General features: G+C 47.3%; 1 protein-coding gene across 1 annotated transcript in view; it reads right to left on the reverse strand.

Annotated features, from left to right (window-relative positions):
* arhgef1b (Rho guanine nucleotide exchange factor (GEF) 1b) overlaps nucleotides 1–18,216 on the reverse strand; it is a 46,599-nt gene that overhangs the window by 4,312 nt on the left and 24,071 nt on the right. Inside the window, 24 exon segments of the mRNA XM_045717743.1 lie at nucleotides 207–310; nucleotides 678–937; nucleotides 1,037–1,183; nucleotides 1,683–1,744; nucleotides 2,014–2,133; nucleotides 2,310–2,397; nucleotides 2,888–3,055; nucleotides 3,889–3,964; nucleotides 4,083–4,157; nucleotides 4,234–4,334; nucleotides 4,419–4,659; nucleotides 4,840–4,919; nucleotides 5,757–5,903; nucleotides 6,055–6,121; nucleotides 6,123–6,253; nucleotides 10,755–10,907; nucleotides 11,824–11,835; nucleotides 12,363–12,373; nucleotides 12,965–13,106; nucleotides 13,215–13,424; nucleotides 14,539–14,571; nucleotides 14,927–15,017; nucleotides 15,165–15,273; nucleotides 16,641–16,670. Coding sequence (XP_045573699.1) covers nucleotides 239–310; nucleotides 678–937; nucleotides 1,037–1,183; nucleotides 1,683–1,744; nucleotides 2,014–2,133; nucleotides 2,310–2,397; nucleotides 2,888–3,055; nucleotides 3,889–3,964; nucleotides 4,083–4,157; nucleotides 4,234–4,334; nucleotides 4,419–4,659; nucleotides 4,840–4,919; nucleotides 5,757–5,903; nucleotides 6,055–6,121; nucleotides 6,123–6,253; nucleotides 10,755–10,907; nucleotides 11,824–11,835; nucleotides 12,363–12,373; nucleotides 12,965–13,106; nucleotides 13,215–13,424; nucleotides 14,539–14,571; nucleotides 14,927–15,017; nucleotides 15,165–15,273; nucleotides 16,641–16,670 — 2,626 coding nt within the window. The 3' untranslated portion in view covers nucleotides 207–238.

An 18,216-nucleotide genomic window follows, 5' to 3' on the forward strand; every position in this document is an offset into this window, starting at 1 on the left:
CCTTGACACAATTCTAGTATTAATACCCATGGCATTGCAGAGCCGGAGGTAGAAGTTGACCTTAACCACAGACCTAAAATCAGATTACTCTAACCCCAACCCTTATCTTAACTAGAGGGATAATAAAAGATCTGACCCTGTATCAGTGGTAAAGGCGAACTCCTCCCACAAGACATCAGTATAAAGGGTTGTATATGAAGGTTCACCTGGTGTCCTGAAGGTGGCGCTGTGTGTCTCACTAGAAGTTGCCCCCCTCCAGGGAGAACTTAGACAGGGCCTGCTGCAGCCTGTGGTGCTCCTCCTCAACACTCTGATGGAGCAAGATCAACAGTTAAATGCTGAATCACACACACACACTTCACCCCTCCGTTTCCGCCATCCCTTCCTTTCATAATCTTCTTTCCCTTTTGTGGGTGCTCTTGTGACATCACACAGCTAGCTGCAGACAAAGGCCATTGTCCCAGAACTCCAATTTCACATAGACATTTCAGTGACAATAGCAACAGAGCAGCACAAGCCCTGGTGCAGTGATTTTCTCTGTCTTTCTCTTCTATGCTGCTGTTTGTCCCCATCTGTCCTCCTTGGTTCCCTCCTTTTATGCTTCAGTCATCCTTTGCAACCCCATTACTCAACAACTCTCTTTCTGCCACCCTTCCTTCCTTCCCTCCTTCTCTCACCTGCAGTCTCTTCAGCTGTACCTCCAGACTCTGCAGTTTCCGGCGCACCTCCTCCATCCTCTCCTGGGACAGAACCAAAGGAGCGCTGATCCCTCCCTCCACGTCTATCTTCATCCCTCCACCCTCTCCTCCTCCTCCCTCCTCCTCCCCTTGCAGTCCTTGGTCCTGGCTCTCTGGCCCCTCCCTTCCATTCTGCTCATCAGGCTGTGAGTCGTCTGATAGGCTGATGCTGCCAACCAATAGTCTCTTGAGGGACATGACTGTGGGAGGAGACAGGAAGAGTTGATGTATGACATGACAGTAAGAGGAACATCAGTGAAAGTGGTAACCGCTTGGACCAATCAAATAAACCCACTTACCTTCATTTAACGCGCTATTGGCCACTTTCACCTGATCGCTGTTGCTGTGGCCAATCAAGTCGAAGCCTTTGTCCGAGAGGTAATCAATCAGAGAATGACGAGAGTCCACAGACTTCATCTCATCAGTCAGGATGTCCTTATCTCGTTCTATAGACACAGGAACAGTCTTGTTAGTAACGCAGTAACAGTAAAAACACAGGAACAGTCTTGGTAGTAACAGTAAAAACACAGGAACAATCTTGGCAGTAACAGTAAAAACACAGGAACAGTCTTGGTAGTAACAGTAAAAACACAGGAACAATCTTGGCAGTAACAGTAAAGACACAGGAACAATCTTGGCAGTAACAGTAAAGACACAGGAACAGTCTTGGTAGTAACAGTAAAAACACAGGAACAGTCTTGGTAGTAACAGTAAAAACACAGGAACAGTCTTGGTAGTAACAGTAAAAACACAGGAACAGTCTTGGTAGTAACAGTAAAAACACAGGAACAGTCTTGGCGGTAACAGTAAAAACACAGGAACAGTCTTTGTAGTAATGCAGTAACAGTAAAAACTAAAACATCAGTAATAACACCATTAACAACGACATTATCAACATCTAGAAGCTCAATGGCTTGAAAGAGGTGCTTTGTTGTCTGTTCTCACCAATGCTGTTTTTCAACAAGACTCCTCCATTTTCAGTGGGGCTGAGAGGGGGTTGAGGAAACCTGAAAGAAAGAGAAGGAGAGAAAGAAATGTGATCGGCGGCAGGTAGGCTAGTGGTTAAGAGCGCTGGGCCAGTAACCGAAAGGTCGCTGGTTCAAATCCTCATGCCGACTACGTGAAAAATCTGTGGATGTACCCTTGAGCAAGGCACTTAACCCTAATTGCTCCTTTAAGTCACTCTGGATAAGAGCGTCTGCTAAATGACTCAAATGTGATCAGTGGTCAGAGGACTGGCTTATAACAGTGCACACTCAGAGCTGTGTTGACTCACGTGGTGGGGCTGTATGGGTTTCCTCCTCCTCCAGTTAAGATGCTGTTTCCTCTCTTCAGGTCAGATGGAGGTCCTGTCTTCTTCAGCTCATCTACCGCCATCTTGATCACATCTGTCCAGCTTCACACAACAAAGCCACATCACCACTACACTTGGTGCTTCGTCTTTATCTTCATATCTTCCACTTCTCCTCCTCCCTCCCCATAAACCTCTCTCCTCTCCCACACTCACTTCTCCCCTCCCAATCCCCTTCTCCTCTCCTCTCCCCTTCCCAAACCCTTCTCTCCCACACTCACTTCTTCCTCTCCCCGACAGATTGTGCCACCAGTTCGTAGATCTGAGCCCCGCTGTCCCAGGTGAAGATCACGTAGAAGGCCTTACGGTCTGACAGAGGGACAGAAGAGAGGGGGATTGAGCTGACATATTCCTGCAAGGTGTTTGTGTGTGCGTGCAGCTCCATGTTAATGATGTTGTGTTTTGTTGAATACCAAATATGGCAGGTGTTGTTGTTGTGGGGGGAGGCCGGAGACAGATACTCTTTTTGGAAGTGGGTTGCTCTAATGACTCTTACATGGATCAGACCCTGTGCTGTCAAGTTTCTGAAATACCAGCCTCTTGAGTCATGCCTGAACAGCCTTTGGACGTGTACATAGGCTAACAGTGCATGGCCATCAGATTGCAGGACTGCATGGGAAAAAGGCAAAGCAGCTAGCAAGGTACTGCTCTTTGTCATGGACAGCCAAGCTGTATGGAGAAGGTGCTTTGACACTACGTGTGTCCATGTATCTGTGAACCTTTGAAATGTTTGAATCCTTCGGGACTGTAATGTGATTTGTGCATTCAAATGAAGTATTTAAAGATGTGCGCGTCTCACCTGTGGCCACCTCTCGGAGGAAGGCAGAGTCTAGTTTGATGATAGGGCTGAGCATCTGCTTGCCCTCCTGAACAGCGATGTTACTCTTACTCTGACACTTCAACACCATCTTATCATCCTGCTTCTGTAACAGCACCAACAGGTCCCCCAGCAACACACACTGCACTTCTGAGAGGGGGACAGGAACAGGGTGGAGAGGAGAGGAGGAGGAGAGTGGGGCAGGAACATGGTGGAGAGGAGAGGAGGAAGAGAGTGGGGCAGGAACAGGGTAGAGAGGAGAGGAGGAGAGTGGGGCAGGAACAGGGTGGAGAGGAGAGGAGGAGGAGAGGAGGAGAGTGGGGCAGGAACAGAGTGGAGAGGAGAGTGGGGCAGGAACAGGGTGGAGAGGAGAGGAGGAGGAGAGGAGGAGAGTGGGGCAGGAACAGGGTGGAGAGGAGAGGAGGAGGAGAGTGGGGCAGGAACAGGGAGAGAGGAGAGGAGGAGGAGAGTGGGGCAGGAACAGGGTGGAGAGGAGAGGAGGAGAGTCAGGCAGGAACAGGGTGGAGAGGAGAGGAGGAGAGGGGGCAGGAACATGGTGGAGAGGAGGAGAGGGGGCAGGAACATGGTGGAGAGGAGAGGAGGAAGAGAGTGGGGCAGGAACATGGTGGAGAGGAGAAAGAGAGTGGGGCAGGAACAGGGTGGAGAGGAGAGGAGAGGAGTAGAGTTGGGCAGGAACAGAGTGGAGAGGAGAGTGGGGCAGGAACAGGGTGGAGAGGAGAGGAGGAGAGGAGGAGAGTGGGGCAGGAACAGGGAGAGAGGAGAGGAGGAGGAGAGTGGGGCAGGAACAGGGTGGAGAGGAGAGGAGGAGAGTCGGGCAGGAACAGGGTGGAGAGGAGAGGAGGAGAATGGGGCAGGAAGTAAACAGCATAATAACAACAGCTTGGGTTTGTGTAAAACGAAATCAGACAGATGATTGGTTGATACATCAAAACAAACTAATGTTTGTAGAGTTGATAGTGCACCTAAAGTTTTCTCCTTGGTCACCCTCCAGGTCAGAGGCCCCTCATAGATCATCCTTCTCTGGGCCAGGTCAAGGTACTGAGAGAGAAGAGAACAACAGAGACTGATAAAGAATGAGAGAACAGGACAACTGTAGAAAGGATAGCATGAAGAGCACTGGACCACACTACAAGAAGCCCTCACTATGGTCAGTCACCTTGTACTCCAGGTACAGCTCGTTACTGGGTTTGAGTCCTGAGGTGTCCAGCCTGCGCTGGTAGTCTTTCAGGGTCTGGAGGGAGAGAGAGAAATAATTTCTACTTTCCCTCAGACACTTGTTGTTGTTGTAATAGTAGTGTGTGTCTCACCAGCAGGTTCTCCATCTGTTTGACCTCCTCGTTGACGTGGTTGAGGATCTTCCTACAGCACTCTGCACTCTGCTGAATACTCTCCTTCTCCAAGGTGTCCTCTACAGGAATACACACAACACATGTCACAACACACACACTCTCTCTGTTTATCTGAATGAGAGCAGCGAAGGACACACACAGACCTGTGCACTTGGCGATGTTTTCCAGCAGCAGGGGGTATTTGGTGAGCCTCTGCATCTCAGTGGGGATGATGTCCTTCAGCTGCAGCCTACGACACTGAGGCCTACTCTCTGCCTCCAGTATGAAGGAGTTGAAACGAGGGTCTTTCTTCTGTCTCATCTTCAGCTGTTCCAGGGCCCACGTCTGGTGACTGCAGAACCTAGACGTCAGCTTCTGAAACCACTCACCCTCCGTCCCTCCAAACTAGACAGAGAGAGAAAGGGAGAGAGGGAGAGATTAAAAGCTTTCTTCAGGGATCCATTTCCATAAGTATCCACTTCATATATGGGATGAGGGGGTTAGGCTGAGATGGGGTGAGGGGCACAGAGAGAGGGGGGTGAGAGGCACAGACAGGGGGGTGATGGAAGGTGACCTGTTCCTTACCCTATTGAGTAACGTGGTTCCGATGGCCTTGACGATGAAATTGTGCTGACGCAGCTTTTTCAGGTGCTCATAGAAAGCATCTGCACAGAAACACACAGGGAGCACAGAGGTTGGACTGGGGTAGATTTATGGTTGGGTTATTATGGTCAGACTGAGGTCAATTTATGGTTGGGTTATTATGGTCAGACAGGTCAATTTACGGTTGGGTTATTATGGTCAGACAGGTCAATTTACGGTTGGGTTAAAGTTACACTAGGGGTCATTTACTGGTGACGAGGGAAAAATATCAAAACATTTAAATATCAGGATATAATTTTGGAAGATATGCCGGTATCATTTTGACAGTATCGCAATATTATTTGTGCAGTAGTTGCACTAAAGTTCCAATATTTTCCCATCATAGCTTGTTCTCCATCTTCTTTTTAAATAGGGAGACAATTTGTTTTCAGCACTTTTATTTCCATGACTGATCAAAACTTGTTTTCTCATGGCTTTCTCTTGTCCTTCTGCAGCAGACGTATGGTGAGCAAAGCAGTATGTTTGGAACAAGGAATTGCAATACAATTACAGAATCGAACCACAAAACATAAAGAATTGTGAGAATTGCAATACATATCATATCAGAACCTCAGTATCATGGTAACATCGTATCGTGAGGTCTTGCCTACAATTTACATTGGTCAGACTGACTTCTGCCAGGATCAGAACTGTAGAAGTGCTGTTGTCGGGTAACGGTCACAGCCATGCAGTTGCAGTCATGTAGTCATACTGTGTAAGTGTGGTTGTATGTCAGGGGTTTTGCGGTCGTACTGTAGTTGGGGTTACGGTCGTCCAGTGGCAGTACATTGGTCATGTGGTTGTACTGTAGCGGGGGTTATGGTGATTCTACGGTCATGCAGCGGTGGGACTGTACTCACAGTGCATGTCTATGATCTCGTCCAGGCTGGGGAAGATGGTGGCCAGCTCTGTGGCGGTCATGAGTTCCTCTCTCTCCAGAGGCTTCCAGAACACGGTCTGCAGAACACTCAGCATGCGCACGTGGGCGTGCTCCGTCGCAAACAACTCTGAGAGTGAGAGAGATGACTCTAGTGTGAATTAATTCACTATATTTTGCGTCAGAATAGCAGCAGCTCATTCTTACACCGCAATTAGTTTCTTTCCTCCTCCGTAGGCTGGATGCCTCCATCCCCCACCCCTCCCCCCACCCCTCCTCACCGTTGATGACCTCCTGCCGCTTGGTCTCCTTCTTGCTGAGGTCTTTGAGGGTGTCTGGGGGGGGTGTGTTCTCTCCAGTTGGGCGGGTCCTGCTCCAGCTCCAGGAGGCGAGGGTCCTGTTCCTCCTGCTGGGGGGGTGGGGCCAGAAAGGGAAAGACCTGGGAGCACACCCTCGGGGGGTAACACCCCTTCATCAACACTGATAGAAGAGAGGAGGAAGACAGAGGAGGAGGAGAGGGGCAGGTATAAGGGTATGGGGATAAAGGCTAGGGGGCGATAATATGAAAAGAATCTAACGCGACGCTAGAAAACCTGCTTGGGTTGAGAAGCATTTGGATTGGGACAGTACGCTATTGGCTGGTTCAAAGTCTACATAATCCACACACAGCACTAACATTACACTTAGTTACAGTTAGTACTGTAGCCCTGACTCTAGGAAACTAACTCTGGCTCTGGCCCTCCTCCTCCAGTCAAGCTGTGTCACTCAGCATGGATCTCTTCCGGTCTAACTGAAGCTGCTGGGGACACAGTGGAAGAAGCTTCCATTCACTCTCACTCAGCCTTTCTGTCTAATTGTCAGACATCAGACAGTCAGTAAAGCAAAGTTAGTTGGTCATTAATGTCAGTCAGTCAGTCAGTCAGCCTGTCCATCAGTTAGTATAGTCAGTCAGTCAGTCAGTCTGTCTGCCTGTCCATCAGTTACTATAGTCAGTCAGTCAGCCTGTCCATCAGTTACTATAGTCAGTCAGCCTGCCTGTCCATCAGTTACTATAGTCAGTCAGTCAGTCAGCCTGTCCATCAGTTACTATAGTCAGTCAGTCAGTCAGCCTGTCCATCAGTTACTATAGTCAGTCAGTCAGTCAGTCTGTCTGCCTGTCCATCAGTTACTATAGTCAGTCAGTCAGCCTGTCCATCAGTTACTATAGTCAGTCAGTCAGCCTGTCCATCAGTTACTATAGTCAGTCAGTCAGCCTGTCCATCAGTTACTATAGTCAGTCAGCCTGCCTGTCCATCAGTTACTATAGTCAGTCAGTCAGTCAGCCTGTCCATCAGTTACTATAGTCAGTCAGTCAGTCAGTCAGCCTGTCCATCAGTTACTATAGTCAGTCAGTCAGTCAGTCAGCCTGTCCATCAGTTACTATAGTCAGTCAGTCAGTCAGCCTGTCCATCAGTTACTATAGTCAGTCAGTCTGCCTGTCCATCAGTTACTATAGTCAGTCAGTCTGCCTGTCCATCAGTTACTATAGTCAGTCAGTCTGCCTGTCCATCAGTTACTATAGTCAGTCAGTCTGCCTGTCCATCAGTTACTATAGTCAGTCAGTCAGCCTGTCCATCAGTTACTATAGTCAGTCAGTCTGCCTGTCCATCAGTTACTATAGTCAGTCAGTCAGCCTGTCCATCAGTTACTATAATCAGTCAGTCAGCCTGTCCATCAGTTACTATAATCAGTCAGTCAGCCTGTCCATCAGTTACTATAGTCAGTCAGTCAGCCTGTCCATCAGTTACTATAGTCAGTCAGTCAGCCTGTCCATCAGTTACTATAGTCAGTCAGTCTGCCTGTCCATCAGTTACTATAGTCAGTCAGTCTGCCTGTCCATCAGTTACTATAGTCAGTCAGCCTGTCCATCAGTTACTATAGTCAGTCAGCCTGTCCATCAGTTACTATAGTCAGTCAGCCAGCCTGTCCATCAGTTACTATAGTCAGTCAGTCAGCCTGTCCATCAGTCAGCCTGTCCATCAGTTACTATAGTCAGTCAGTCAGTCTGTCCATCAGTTACTATAGTCAGTCAGTCAGTCTGCCTGTCCATCAGTTACTATAGTCAGTCAGTCAGTCAGTCAGTCAGCCTGTCCATCAGTTACTATAGTCAGTCAGTCAGCCTGTCCATCAGTTACTATAGTCAGTCAGTCAGTCTGTCCATCAGTTACTATAGTCAGTCAGTCAGTCTGCCTGTCCATCAGTTACTATAGTCAGTCAGTCAGTCAGTCAGTCAGTCAGCCTGTCCATCAGTTACTATAGTCAGTCAGTCAGCCCGTCCATCAGTTACTATAGTCAGTCAGTCAGCCTGTCCATCAGTTACTATAGTCAGTCAGTCAGTCAGTCCATCAGTTACTACAGTCAGTCAGTCAGTCAGCCTGTCCATCAGTTACTATAGTCAGTCAGTCTGCCTGTCCATCAGTTACTATAGTCAGTCAGTCTGTCCATCATTTACTATAGTCAGTCAGTCAGCCTGTCCATCAGTTACTATAGTCAGTCAGTCAGTCAGTCAGTCAGCCTGTCCATCAGTTACTATAGTCAGTCAGTCAGCCTGTCCATCAGTTACTATAGTCAGTCAGTCTGCCCGTCCATCAGTTACTATAGTCAGTCAGTCTGCCCGTCCATCAGTTACTATAGTCAGTCAGCCTGCCTGTCCATCAGTTACTATAGTCAGTCAGCCTGCCTGTCCATCAGTTACTAGTCAGTCAGTCTACCTGTCCATCAGTTACTATAGTCAGTCAGTCAGTCTGCCTGTCCATCAGTTACTATAGTCAGTCAGTCAGTCTGCCTGTCCATCAGTTACTATAGTCAGTCAGTCAGTCTGCCTGTCCATCAGTTACTATAGTCAGTCAGTCAGCCTGTCCATCAGTTACTATAGTCAGTCAGTCTGCCTGTCCATCAGTTACTATAGTCAGTCAGTCTGCCTGTCCATCAGTTACTATAGTCAGTCTGTCAGCCTGTCCATCAGTTACTACAGTCAGTCTGTCAGCCTGTCCATCAGTTACTATAGTCAGTCAGTCAGCCTGTCCATCAGTTACTATAGTCAGTCAGTCAGTCAGTCAGTCAGTCAGCCTGTCCATCAGTTACTATAGTCAGTCAGTCAGTCAGCCTGTCCATCAGTTACTATAGTCAGTCAGTCTGCCCGTCCATCAGTTACTATAGTCAGTCAGTCTGCCCGTCCATCAGTTACTATAGTCAGTCAGTCTGCCTGTCCATCAGTTACTATAGTCAGTCAGTCTGCCTGTCCATCAGTTACTATAGTCAGTCAGCCTGCCTGTCCATCAGTTACTATAGTCAGTCAGTCAGCCTGCCTGTCCATCAGTTACTATAGTCAGTCAGTCAGCCTGCCTGTCCATCAGTTACTATAGTCAGTCAGTCTGCCTGTCCATCAGTTACTATAGTCAGTCAGTCTGCCTGTCCATCAGTTACTATAGTCAGTCAGTCAGCCTGTCCATCTGTTACTATAGTCAGTCAGTCAGTCAGCCTGTCCATCAGTTACTATAGTCAGTCAGTCTGCCCGTCCATCAGTTACTATAGTCAGTCAGTCTGCCTGTCCATCAGTTACTATAGTCAGTCAGTCTGCCTGTCCATCAGTTACTATAGTCAGTCAGTCTGCCTGTCCATCAGTTACTATAGTCAGTCAGTCAGCCTGCCTGTCCATCAGTTACTATAGTCAGTCAGTCAGCCTGCCTGTCCATCAGTTACTATAGTCAGTCAGTCAGCCTGCCTGTCCATCAGTTACTATAGTCAGTCAGTCAGCCTGCCTGTCCATCAGTTACTATAGTCAGTCAGTCAGCCTGCCTGTCCATCAGTTACTATAGTCAGTCAGTCAGCCTGCCTGTCCATCAGTTACTATAGTCAGTCAGTCAGCCTGCCTGTCCATCAGTTACTATAGTCAGTCAGTCAGCCTGCCTGTCCATCAGTTACTATAGTCAGTCAGCCTGCCTGTCCATCAGTTACTATAGTCAGTCAGCCTGCCTGTCCATCAGTTACTATAGTCAGTCAGTCAGCCTGTCCATCAGTTACTATAGTCAGTCAGTCAGCCTGTCCATCAGTTACTATAGTCAGTCAGTCTGTCAGTCAGCCTGTCCATCAGTTACTATAGTCAGTCAGTCTGCCTGTCCATCAGTTACTACAGTCAGTCAGTCAGCCTGTCCATCAGTTACTATAGTCAGTCAGTCAGCCTGTCCATCTGTTACTATAGTCAGTCAGTCAGCCTGTCCATCAGTTACTATAGTCAGTCAGTCAGCCTGTCCATCAGTTACTATAGTCAGTCAGTCTGTCAGTCAGCCTGTCCATCAGTTACTATAGTCAGTCAGTCTGCCTGTCCATCAGTTACTATAGTCAGTCAGTCAGCCTGTCCATCAGTTACTATAGTCAGTCAGTCAGCCTGTCCATCAGTTACTATAGTCAGTCAGTCTGTCAGTCAGCCTGTCCATCAGTTACTATAGTCAGTCAGTCTGCCTGTCCATCAGTTACTACAGTCAGTCAGTCTGCCTGTCCATCAGTTACTACAGTCAGTCAGTCTGCCTGTCCATCAGTTACTATAGTCAGTCAGTCAGTCAGTCCATCAGTTACTACAGTCAGTCAGTCTGCCTGTCCATCAGTTACTACAGTCAGTCAGTCTGCCTGTCCATCAGTTACTATAGTCAGTCAGTCAGCCTGTCCATCAGTTACTATAGTCAGTCAGTCAGCCTGTCCATCAGTTACTACAGTCAGTCAGTCTGCCTGCCTGTCCATCAGTTACTATAGTCAGTCTGCCTGTCCATCAGTTACTATAGTCAGTCAGTCAGCCTGTCCATCAGTTACTATAGTCAGTCAGTCTGCCTGTCCATCAGTGACTATAGTCAGTCAGTCAGCCTGTCCATCAGTGACTATGTCCATCTGTGGCTGTGCTCCCCTCTCGACCCCCATGAGAGAAGGGGGGTAGGGGGGTCTGCCTTACGAGGGGTGGGGAGAGGTCGTGGAGGAGTGTGCTGCCGTGGCGGCGGCTTGCAGGTCCACGTCGCTACGGGAACGCGACTGTTTGGCCCGGGAGGAGCCACGGCGACGGGAGGAATGTCTGTCCACACGAGCACTCTCACTGCGTCCCACACGCCTGGGGAGGGAGGGGGGAGGGAGGGAGGGAGGGAGGGAGGGAGGGAGGGAGGGAGGGAGGGAGGGAGGGAGGGAGGGAGGGAGGAGAGCGAGAAGAGAGCCAGTGGGTGGGGAAAATACAAGGAGGATGGTAGTATAAGGAGGAAGGCGGGGAGGAGAGGAAGTAGAGAGACAGAGTGAGGAGTACACGAACCAGAAGGAAATGGTCCAAGACCAAACCAAAGAGTACAGAGTGGAACAACAAAGACAGGGGAGATATTAGGATAAAGTGGATCCAAGCAGGAGAACCATTACAGAGGAAGTCAATGTCATGTCAAAGGAATGTAGAGGATCAAAAGAAAAGCACACAAGAGATGTGACAGAGAATGGATGGTTAGACTCAGGAGCATAGAGACACTCCACACAGTCCTGGGTTACTGCTTAATGACTAGCCCTATCAGAAACACATTGGAAGCATAGAGACACTCCACACAGTCCTGGGTTACTGCTTAATGACTGGCCCTATCAGAAACACATTGGAAGCATAGAGACACTCCACACAGTCCTGGGTTACTGCTTAATGACTGGCCCTATCAGAAACACATTGGAAGCCCATCTTCCTCAAGACTATTAGTTAAGAAAGCGGTCCTTAGTAACATCTGTGTGTCTGTGTACCAAGGCCTTTCAATTACGCAATGTTAAATGGCAATCAATTGGGCTTATCAACCCTCCAATCTCACACACACACACTGACAAGAAGACTATTATTCTCTAACATCACAGCCCACTCACGTCACTTCAAGGTACAGGATAAACAATACTTAGCCATGCAGTGTGTGTGTGTGTGTGTGTGTGTAGTAACGCAGGATGGACTGTGTGTTATCAATATGAGGCCCAGTGCGTGTCCGTATCCCTGTCGCAGAGAAGTAGAAACCCACCTTGTCTTGCGTCTGTAAAAACACGGGACAGCACAGTTACATAACCACCACAACCATTAAACAGTAACACACCTCCTTTCTAGAAACCTCCAACTCCCCCATCAACCGCTGCAGCACACGGACAGAGGCTAACAGCACTGAACGCACTGTAAAATCCCAGAAAGCAAAGCTCGCCCACAAACACAACACGTCTGCTGTCCTGAACATGGTACCACATGAAGCCCTGTGAAGACTGGACAACAGAACATAGCGGAACCCTATAGAACCACACACACTGATGCCTTCTGCAAGCAACAGACATGAAAGCGAACCAGACCTCACTGCTTGACTTACAGTAGGACTGGGATAAAGCCGACAACAGACAAATCTGAAGCTGGACCACACGGCTGAAGCACAGTAAAAGCCAATTTAATGAACTTAAGCCTGTAGAGATACAATGCTGTACAAATCAAATATAGCACAATGAATGCCCAACTCAGACAGACGCACAACCCCAGACAACATAACAACGTTATACCAGCTTTCCCCAGCTCTGGTACTTGAGTCTAGCCTGCAGACACACAGACAAGATGACACGCTACAGTACAATGTTAACTATTATACACTTAACTTGCTCTGAACAACTGAGCAGAGTCAGCATCGCACAAACAAGGAGACAGCAGTGGTGCTTTGGAAGAGGAGCAAACACAAACATGAAAGATGATGGACACACACAGAGTGAAAGAAAGTGGAGAACAGGTAAACAAAAGAAGAGATTTGTGGTAGAGGAGAAGGGAGGAGGGGTTGGGGGCTGGAGGGGAAGACCAGGTCCTTGTAGCCCCAGGAAGGGTCCATCTCCAAATGCTGGGTGGGTCTTGGTGATGTTCGCTACATGGAGCTGCTCTGGCAGGGCAGGGCTAAGGTGTGGTAGGTAGGCTAGGCAGCACAGTACACAGCAGGGACAGACGGAGACACTGAGGGAGTTTTACCACGCTCCCTCAGCCTTAGCATAGCCACTGACCCCAAACCTTTTTAAAATGTTTGACTGCATGTTCAACTTTACCTAATGGTGTTGGGTCTATGTTGGTCTTTGGTTTTATACATCTCATCTACTCCATTTTTTTTTTTTTTTTACCTCTCTCTTCCTCTATTTCTCCCTCACCTGTCTTTGTCCAGGTTTTCCTCCAGGGGGGGTTCATTGGGTGAGGGGGGCTCCCATATAGCCAGCCCCCCTGTCATCCCCGCGGGGGACAGCTCGCCCCCCTCCGCCACCAAATGGGGGTCCGAACGGCTGCTGAACAGACCTGGGAGAGGAGGGAAGTAAACACACATTTCAGATTCACCTCACTGAATACACCCTAAGTTAGGTTGGGTGTTGCTACGCTACCATGTATCCGTCCAATCAGCCTTACCTATCTCGCTGTGGGAGAAGTCTGGGCTGGAGGTCACACTGATGTGAACCCCTGAGCCCTCGCTGACCTCCAAACCCTGATGGGGGGAGGATCCTGTGGAAACAGACTTCCTGTTTAATACTTGAGGAGCGGCATCAGGGGCGGAGGAGCCTCGAGAGGGGGCGAGGACGCTGGAAACCTTACGCTCCTGATTCACCTTCTCTTTATCCACTGAGAGAGAGAGAGAGAGAGAGAGAGAGAGAGAGAGAGAGAGAAGAGAAATATATGGTAAAAGGGATGACATTGAGGAGGGAAAAAAACCCGGTCAAAACAGTCAGAGGCATTTCCATGAGAGACTATGAGAGAGACAGACACAGACAGGATGAGTATAGGGTAATCAGTGGATCTGTGGTGAGAGAGGAGGGTTAGTCATTCTCAGGGTGTGTGTGTGTGTGTGTGTGTGTGTGTGTGTGTGTGTGTGTGTGTGTGTGTGTGTGTGTGTGTGAGAGAGAGAAAGCTGGGCGAGATGGACAAAAATCCATGTTGTGATAAATTGACCAATTGTTTCGATAATGATAAATCAGCAATAAATCATGTTTGGGGGAGGTGCTAGAGCTGGGCGAGATGGACAAAAAGTGATAATGTGATGAATGTAACTATTTTGCTCGATAACAATAAATAGCCTACAACAATATAACTAAACGTTTTAAAAGGGACAGTTAGGCTACTTTACATTAGCGGGAGGGCTTTTGACTATTGATTTCCAGTGCCAAGCAAGTCAACTGAGATGGCAGTGGGAGCTCAAAACACTTAGCTGGTGATATTGTTGCTATATAGACAAGCATGCTATTTGATTCATCTATCAGTAAATGTAGGCTAACATCCTACAACAACCTTCCAGCGCTAGGCCTAGGCTACTTGATGTACAACAAGAGCTCACAGTTGTACCAATTTCACGTCAGATTCTGATGGTTATCCGCGTTTCTCCAAACATCAAATTTAAAAGTTGCACCAAACGTCACATTTCTGCAGGAATCAACTTAACGCATAGGCTATTACCGTTGCCCAAATAACGTTTTTAGAACAATCTACAGGAACATTGTATAGCAAAATCACAGATGTTTGTTTTTATCGTCCCAGCTGTAGCGTGTGGTCAGTCCATCTATCAAAACACCAGTGATTACAGATCATATCATCTACACCTAGACGCAAAACATTCCCCTCGGATCCCCTTCCGGGTTGATTTGGTACATGCAAACATGCATTGGGGTTGATTAGTAAGGACTAAACCATTCTAGAGATAAAGGGGTGGGGAAGAGGAGATGAAAGAGCCAGACGGTGGTACCTTCAGCCTCCACTTTAGGAAGTTTGACCTCAGCTGAAAGAAGAACACAGGGCAAGACAACGGGTTCTTTTTAATTCTACAAAGACTTTGGCTTATACAGGCACTACGGTCATTCTGGTAGACCCACTTTTAGATAGCGATCGATAATCAAACACCTGACATAGCTTATACAATATGTCATCCATTCTGTTTCTCTGTACCTTCAGTATGCAGTATGTATTTAGTAGTGCATACAGTATGTATTTAGTAGTGCATACAGTATGTATTTAGTAGTGTATACAGTATGTATTGTATTGTTTTTTAACGATGTAAGGAAGACAAACTAATTTCCCCTTGGGTATTGACAAAGTACAATCTCATCTCATATTATGACACTGCTGGTACGTACTGCTGCCAGCAATCCAGCCACCGGCGGCGCTGAGGATGTTGGGAAAACCCCCCTTCGGTTTAGATTTAGTGGACTCCTCACTCTTCTTATTCTGAGAGGGAGGAAGAGAGACAAAGAGAGAGCGCATTATGACAAGAACAGTCTAATAATAGTGGATAGGTTGATGTGTGGTATGGACTGTGGACCGTGGAGTCCAGCTAGCTGCCAGACAGACAGACAGACAGACAGACAGACAGACCTTCCCAAGGGGTCTCCTGAAGAACCCTCTGGACTTCTTACTGTCAGCTACTCTGGACTTCACTCCTAGGTGCTTCATGTAGAAGGCCACTGCTGCAAAGATTGACGAACTGGAGGACGAGAGAGAGGGAGGGAGAGCAAGATCTCTGTAAAGTTAAGGGTGATAAAAGTATGAAAGTACATTCTGTATAAATGCATATATATTGACATTGCAATAGAAACAGTAATGATACACTATTATAGAGGATGCTAAAGCATGAGCTGTAAATAACAAGAAAAGGGGTGGGGTTGAGATGAGAAAAGGGGTGGGGTTGAGATGAGAAAAGGGGTGGGGTTGAGATGAGAAAAGGGGTGGGGTTGAGATATGAGAAAGGCTGGGGTTGAGATATGAGAAAGGCTGGGGTTGAGATATGAGAAAGGCTGGGGTGATGCTGGGTGGAGTGTTGGAAGTTTACCAGAGAGGAAAGGAGGAGTAGAGTGAGGAGCTTGAGAGGGAAAATGCAAGAGCTTTTCAAACTGAGGCCATAAGACCATAAACCAAGTCAGTCTACATCAGCTACAGAATGCCATTTACTGCAAAGTAATGCAACTACAGGACTGAAGTCTGCACAACGTACAACTACAGTACTGAAGTCTGCACAACGTACAACTACAGTACTAAAGTCTGCACAACGTACAACTACAGTACTAAAGTCTGCACAACGTACAACTACAGTACTAAAGTCTGCACAACGTTCAACTACAGTACTGAAGTCTGCACAACGTACAACTACAGTACTGAAGTCTGCACAACGTTCAACTACAGTACTGAAGTCTGCACAACGTACAACTACAGTACTGAAGTCTGCACAACGTACAACTACAGTACTGAAGTCTGCACAACGTACAACTACAGTACTGAAGTCTGCACAACGTACAACTACAGTACTGAAGTCTGCACAACGTACAACTACAGTACTGAAGTCTGCACAACGTACAACTACAGTACTGAAGTCTGCACAACATACAACTACAGTACTGAAGTCTGCACAACGTACAACTACAGTACTGAAGTCTGCACAACATACAACTACAGTACTGAAGTCTGCACAACGTACAACTACAGTACTGAAGTCTGCACAACGTACAACTACAGTACTGAAGTCTGCACAACGCATAACTACAGTACTGAAGTCTGCACTAACGATACAACTACAGTACTGAAGTCTGCACAACGTACAACTACAGTACTGAAGTCTGCACAACATACAACTACAGTACTGAAGTCTGCACAACGTACAACTACAGTACTGAAGTCTGCACAATGTACAACTATAGAGCAAAACAAACTAATTGAGGAGAAAGGTAAAATAAATATAAGGCATGTATGGACTTCAATGAATCTAAGCAGGGAGCTGGACAAAACATGTCCATCATGCATTCACACATTGACGGAAGTGGTTCAGACACACACAGCACCGTGAAACATAAAACTCACCATTTCTCCTCGTCTGCGACAATGGAGGGACTGAAAGAGAGGAGATGAATAGATATTAAAGAGATAGAGAGAGAAAGATAAGTGCAGACATTGCCAAGTCTGTAGACTTACCGCCGCAGTCGATTAAGTGGCATTTTCCCTTTCTCGACCGATTCTTAACTCTGTTTTGGGACGGTGGAATCTGAAGCGACTAAGCTTCTCCTGATCCAACTCAAATCTGACTGCAGTGATATTGTGTTCAGAGCAGAGGCTACTGAACATACTCTGATCTTTCCAACAAAAATAGGGAAAAAATAAAACAAAGTCTAAAACAATGAGAGATGCATTAGAAGCTGCACCCAAAACAAGGCACAAGAAACTATTGACAATTGTTTTTAAACTAAAACACTGCAAAATTCTAATCTGTACAAATCTATCCAATCTGCTTTTCTGCACAAGGCAAGGTATCAGCCGTCTAACTATCTGCAAAAGATAAGTGTGAGGTCAAGGCACAGCTGCTCTCTGGGAGTTGTCTGCAGGGGGGGCGGGAAAATCTAAGAATGCTCCAGGACAGTGGAAATGACTATTTAACTGTGTTTTAGTCTGATGCAACAAGCAGGCAAGAATATGGAAATGAGATCCTACTGTTTTTCTTTTCTATTAACATAAAGGAAGGGGAGGGGTTTCCCGGGATTCCCCAAGCCAATCAGGATGCCCCATCCCTCCATTCCACTGACTGACCAATAGGAGACAGAGGTTGTGAGGTCACCATGTTGTAGCGGAGAGAGGGGGGAGAGACGGGGAGCAGCTGAACGAGGGGGAGTGTGGGATTGTGGAGGAGAGCAGAGGATTGTGTAAGTGAATCTAAATGGGCAGAATAAATGAATAACTCTTTTGTAGTTAGGAGACAGAGAGAGTTGGTTGTGAGTCAGTAACAGAGAGAGTTGATTGAGAGTCAATAACAGAGAGAGTTGATTGAGAGTCAGTAACAGAGAGAGTTGATTGAGAGTCAGTAACAGAGAGAGTTGATTGAGAGTCAATAACAGAGAGAGTTGATTGAGAGTCAGTAACAGAGAGAGTTGATTGAGAGTCAATAACAGAGAGAGTTGATTGAGAGTCAGTAACAGAGAGAGTTGATTGTGAGTCAGTAAGTTTATGATGTGTTTGACACTGCCTGCTGACAAGCTTTTCATACTTCCTCCACTGACAATACAGTAGTAACCAGAGGAAAGGGACTTGGGCATATCCCCTTCCCCTTTGTTGGTCTCTCTCTCATAGTCACTCTTCCATCCTCTCTCTTCACACTGCAGGTTAAAGAGCTAGTCTCCTGCTTTCCCCCTCACTTGTTCCAGTGTTAATTCATTGTGTCTGGCCACTGGGTCAGAGGTAGATAAATGGACTACACTGCACTGCCCCTACTCTCTCTCCCTCCCTCCCCCTCTTCATCCTCCCCCTCCCTCCGGTTGGCCGCATGCCAGGGGAGAGCCTTCCTGCCAACGTGGCACTGCTGACTCTATCCTTCTCCCTCCGCTTCCTCTCCTCCTCCTCCCTTTCACCCCCTCTGTTCCAATCACTGTTGTCCCTCTTTCTTTTCTCC

Source organism: Salmo salar, chromosome ssa05, assembly GCF_905237065.1.
Source record: "Salmo salar chromosome ssa05, Ssal_v3.1, whole genome shotgun sequence".
Taxonomy (NCBI): Eukaryota; Metazoa; Chordata; class Actinopteri; order Salmoniformes; family Salmonidae; genus Salmo; species Salmo salar.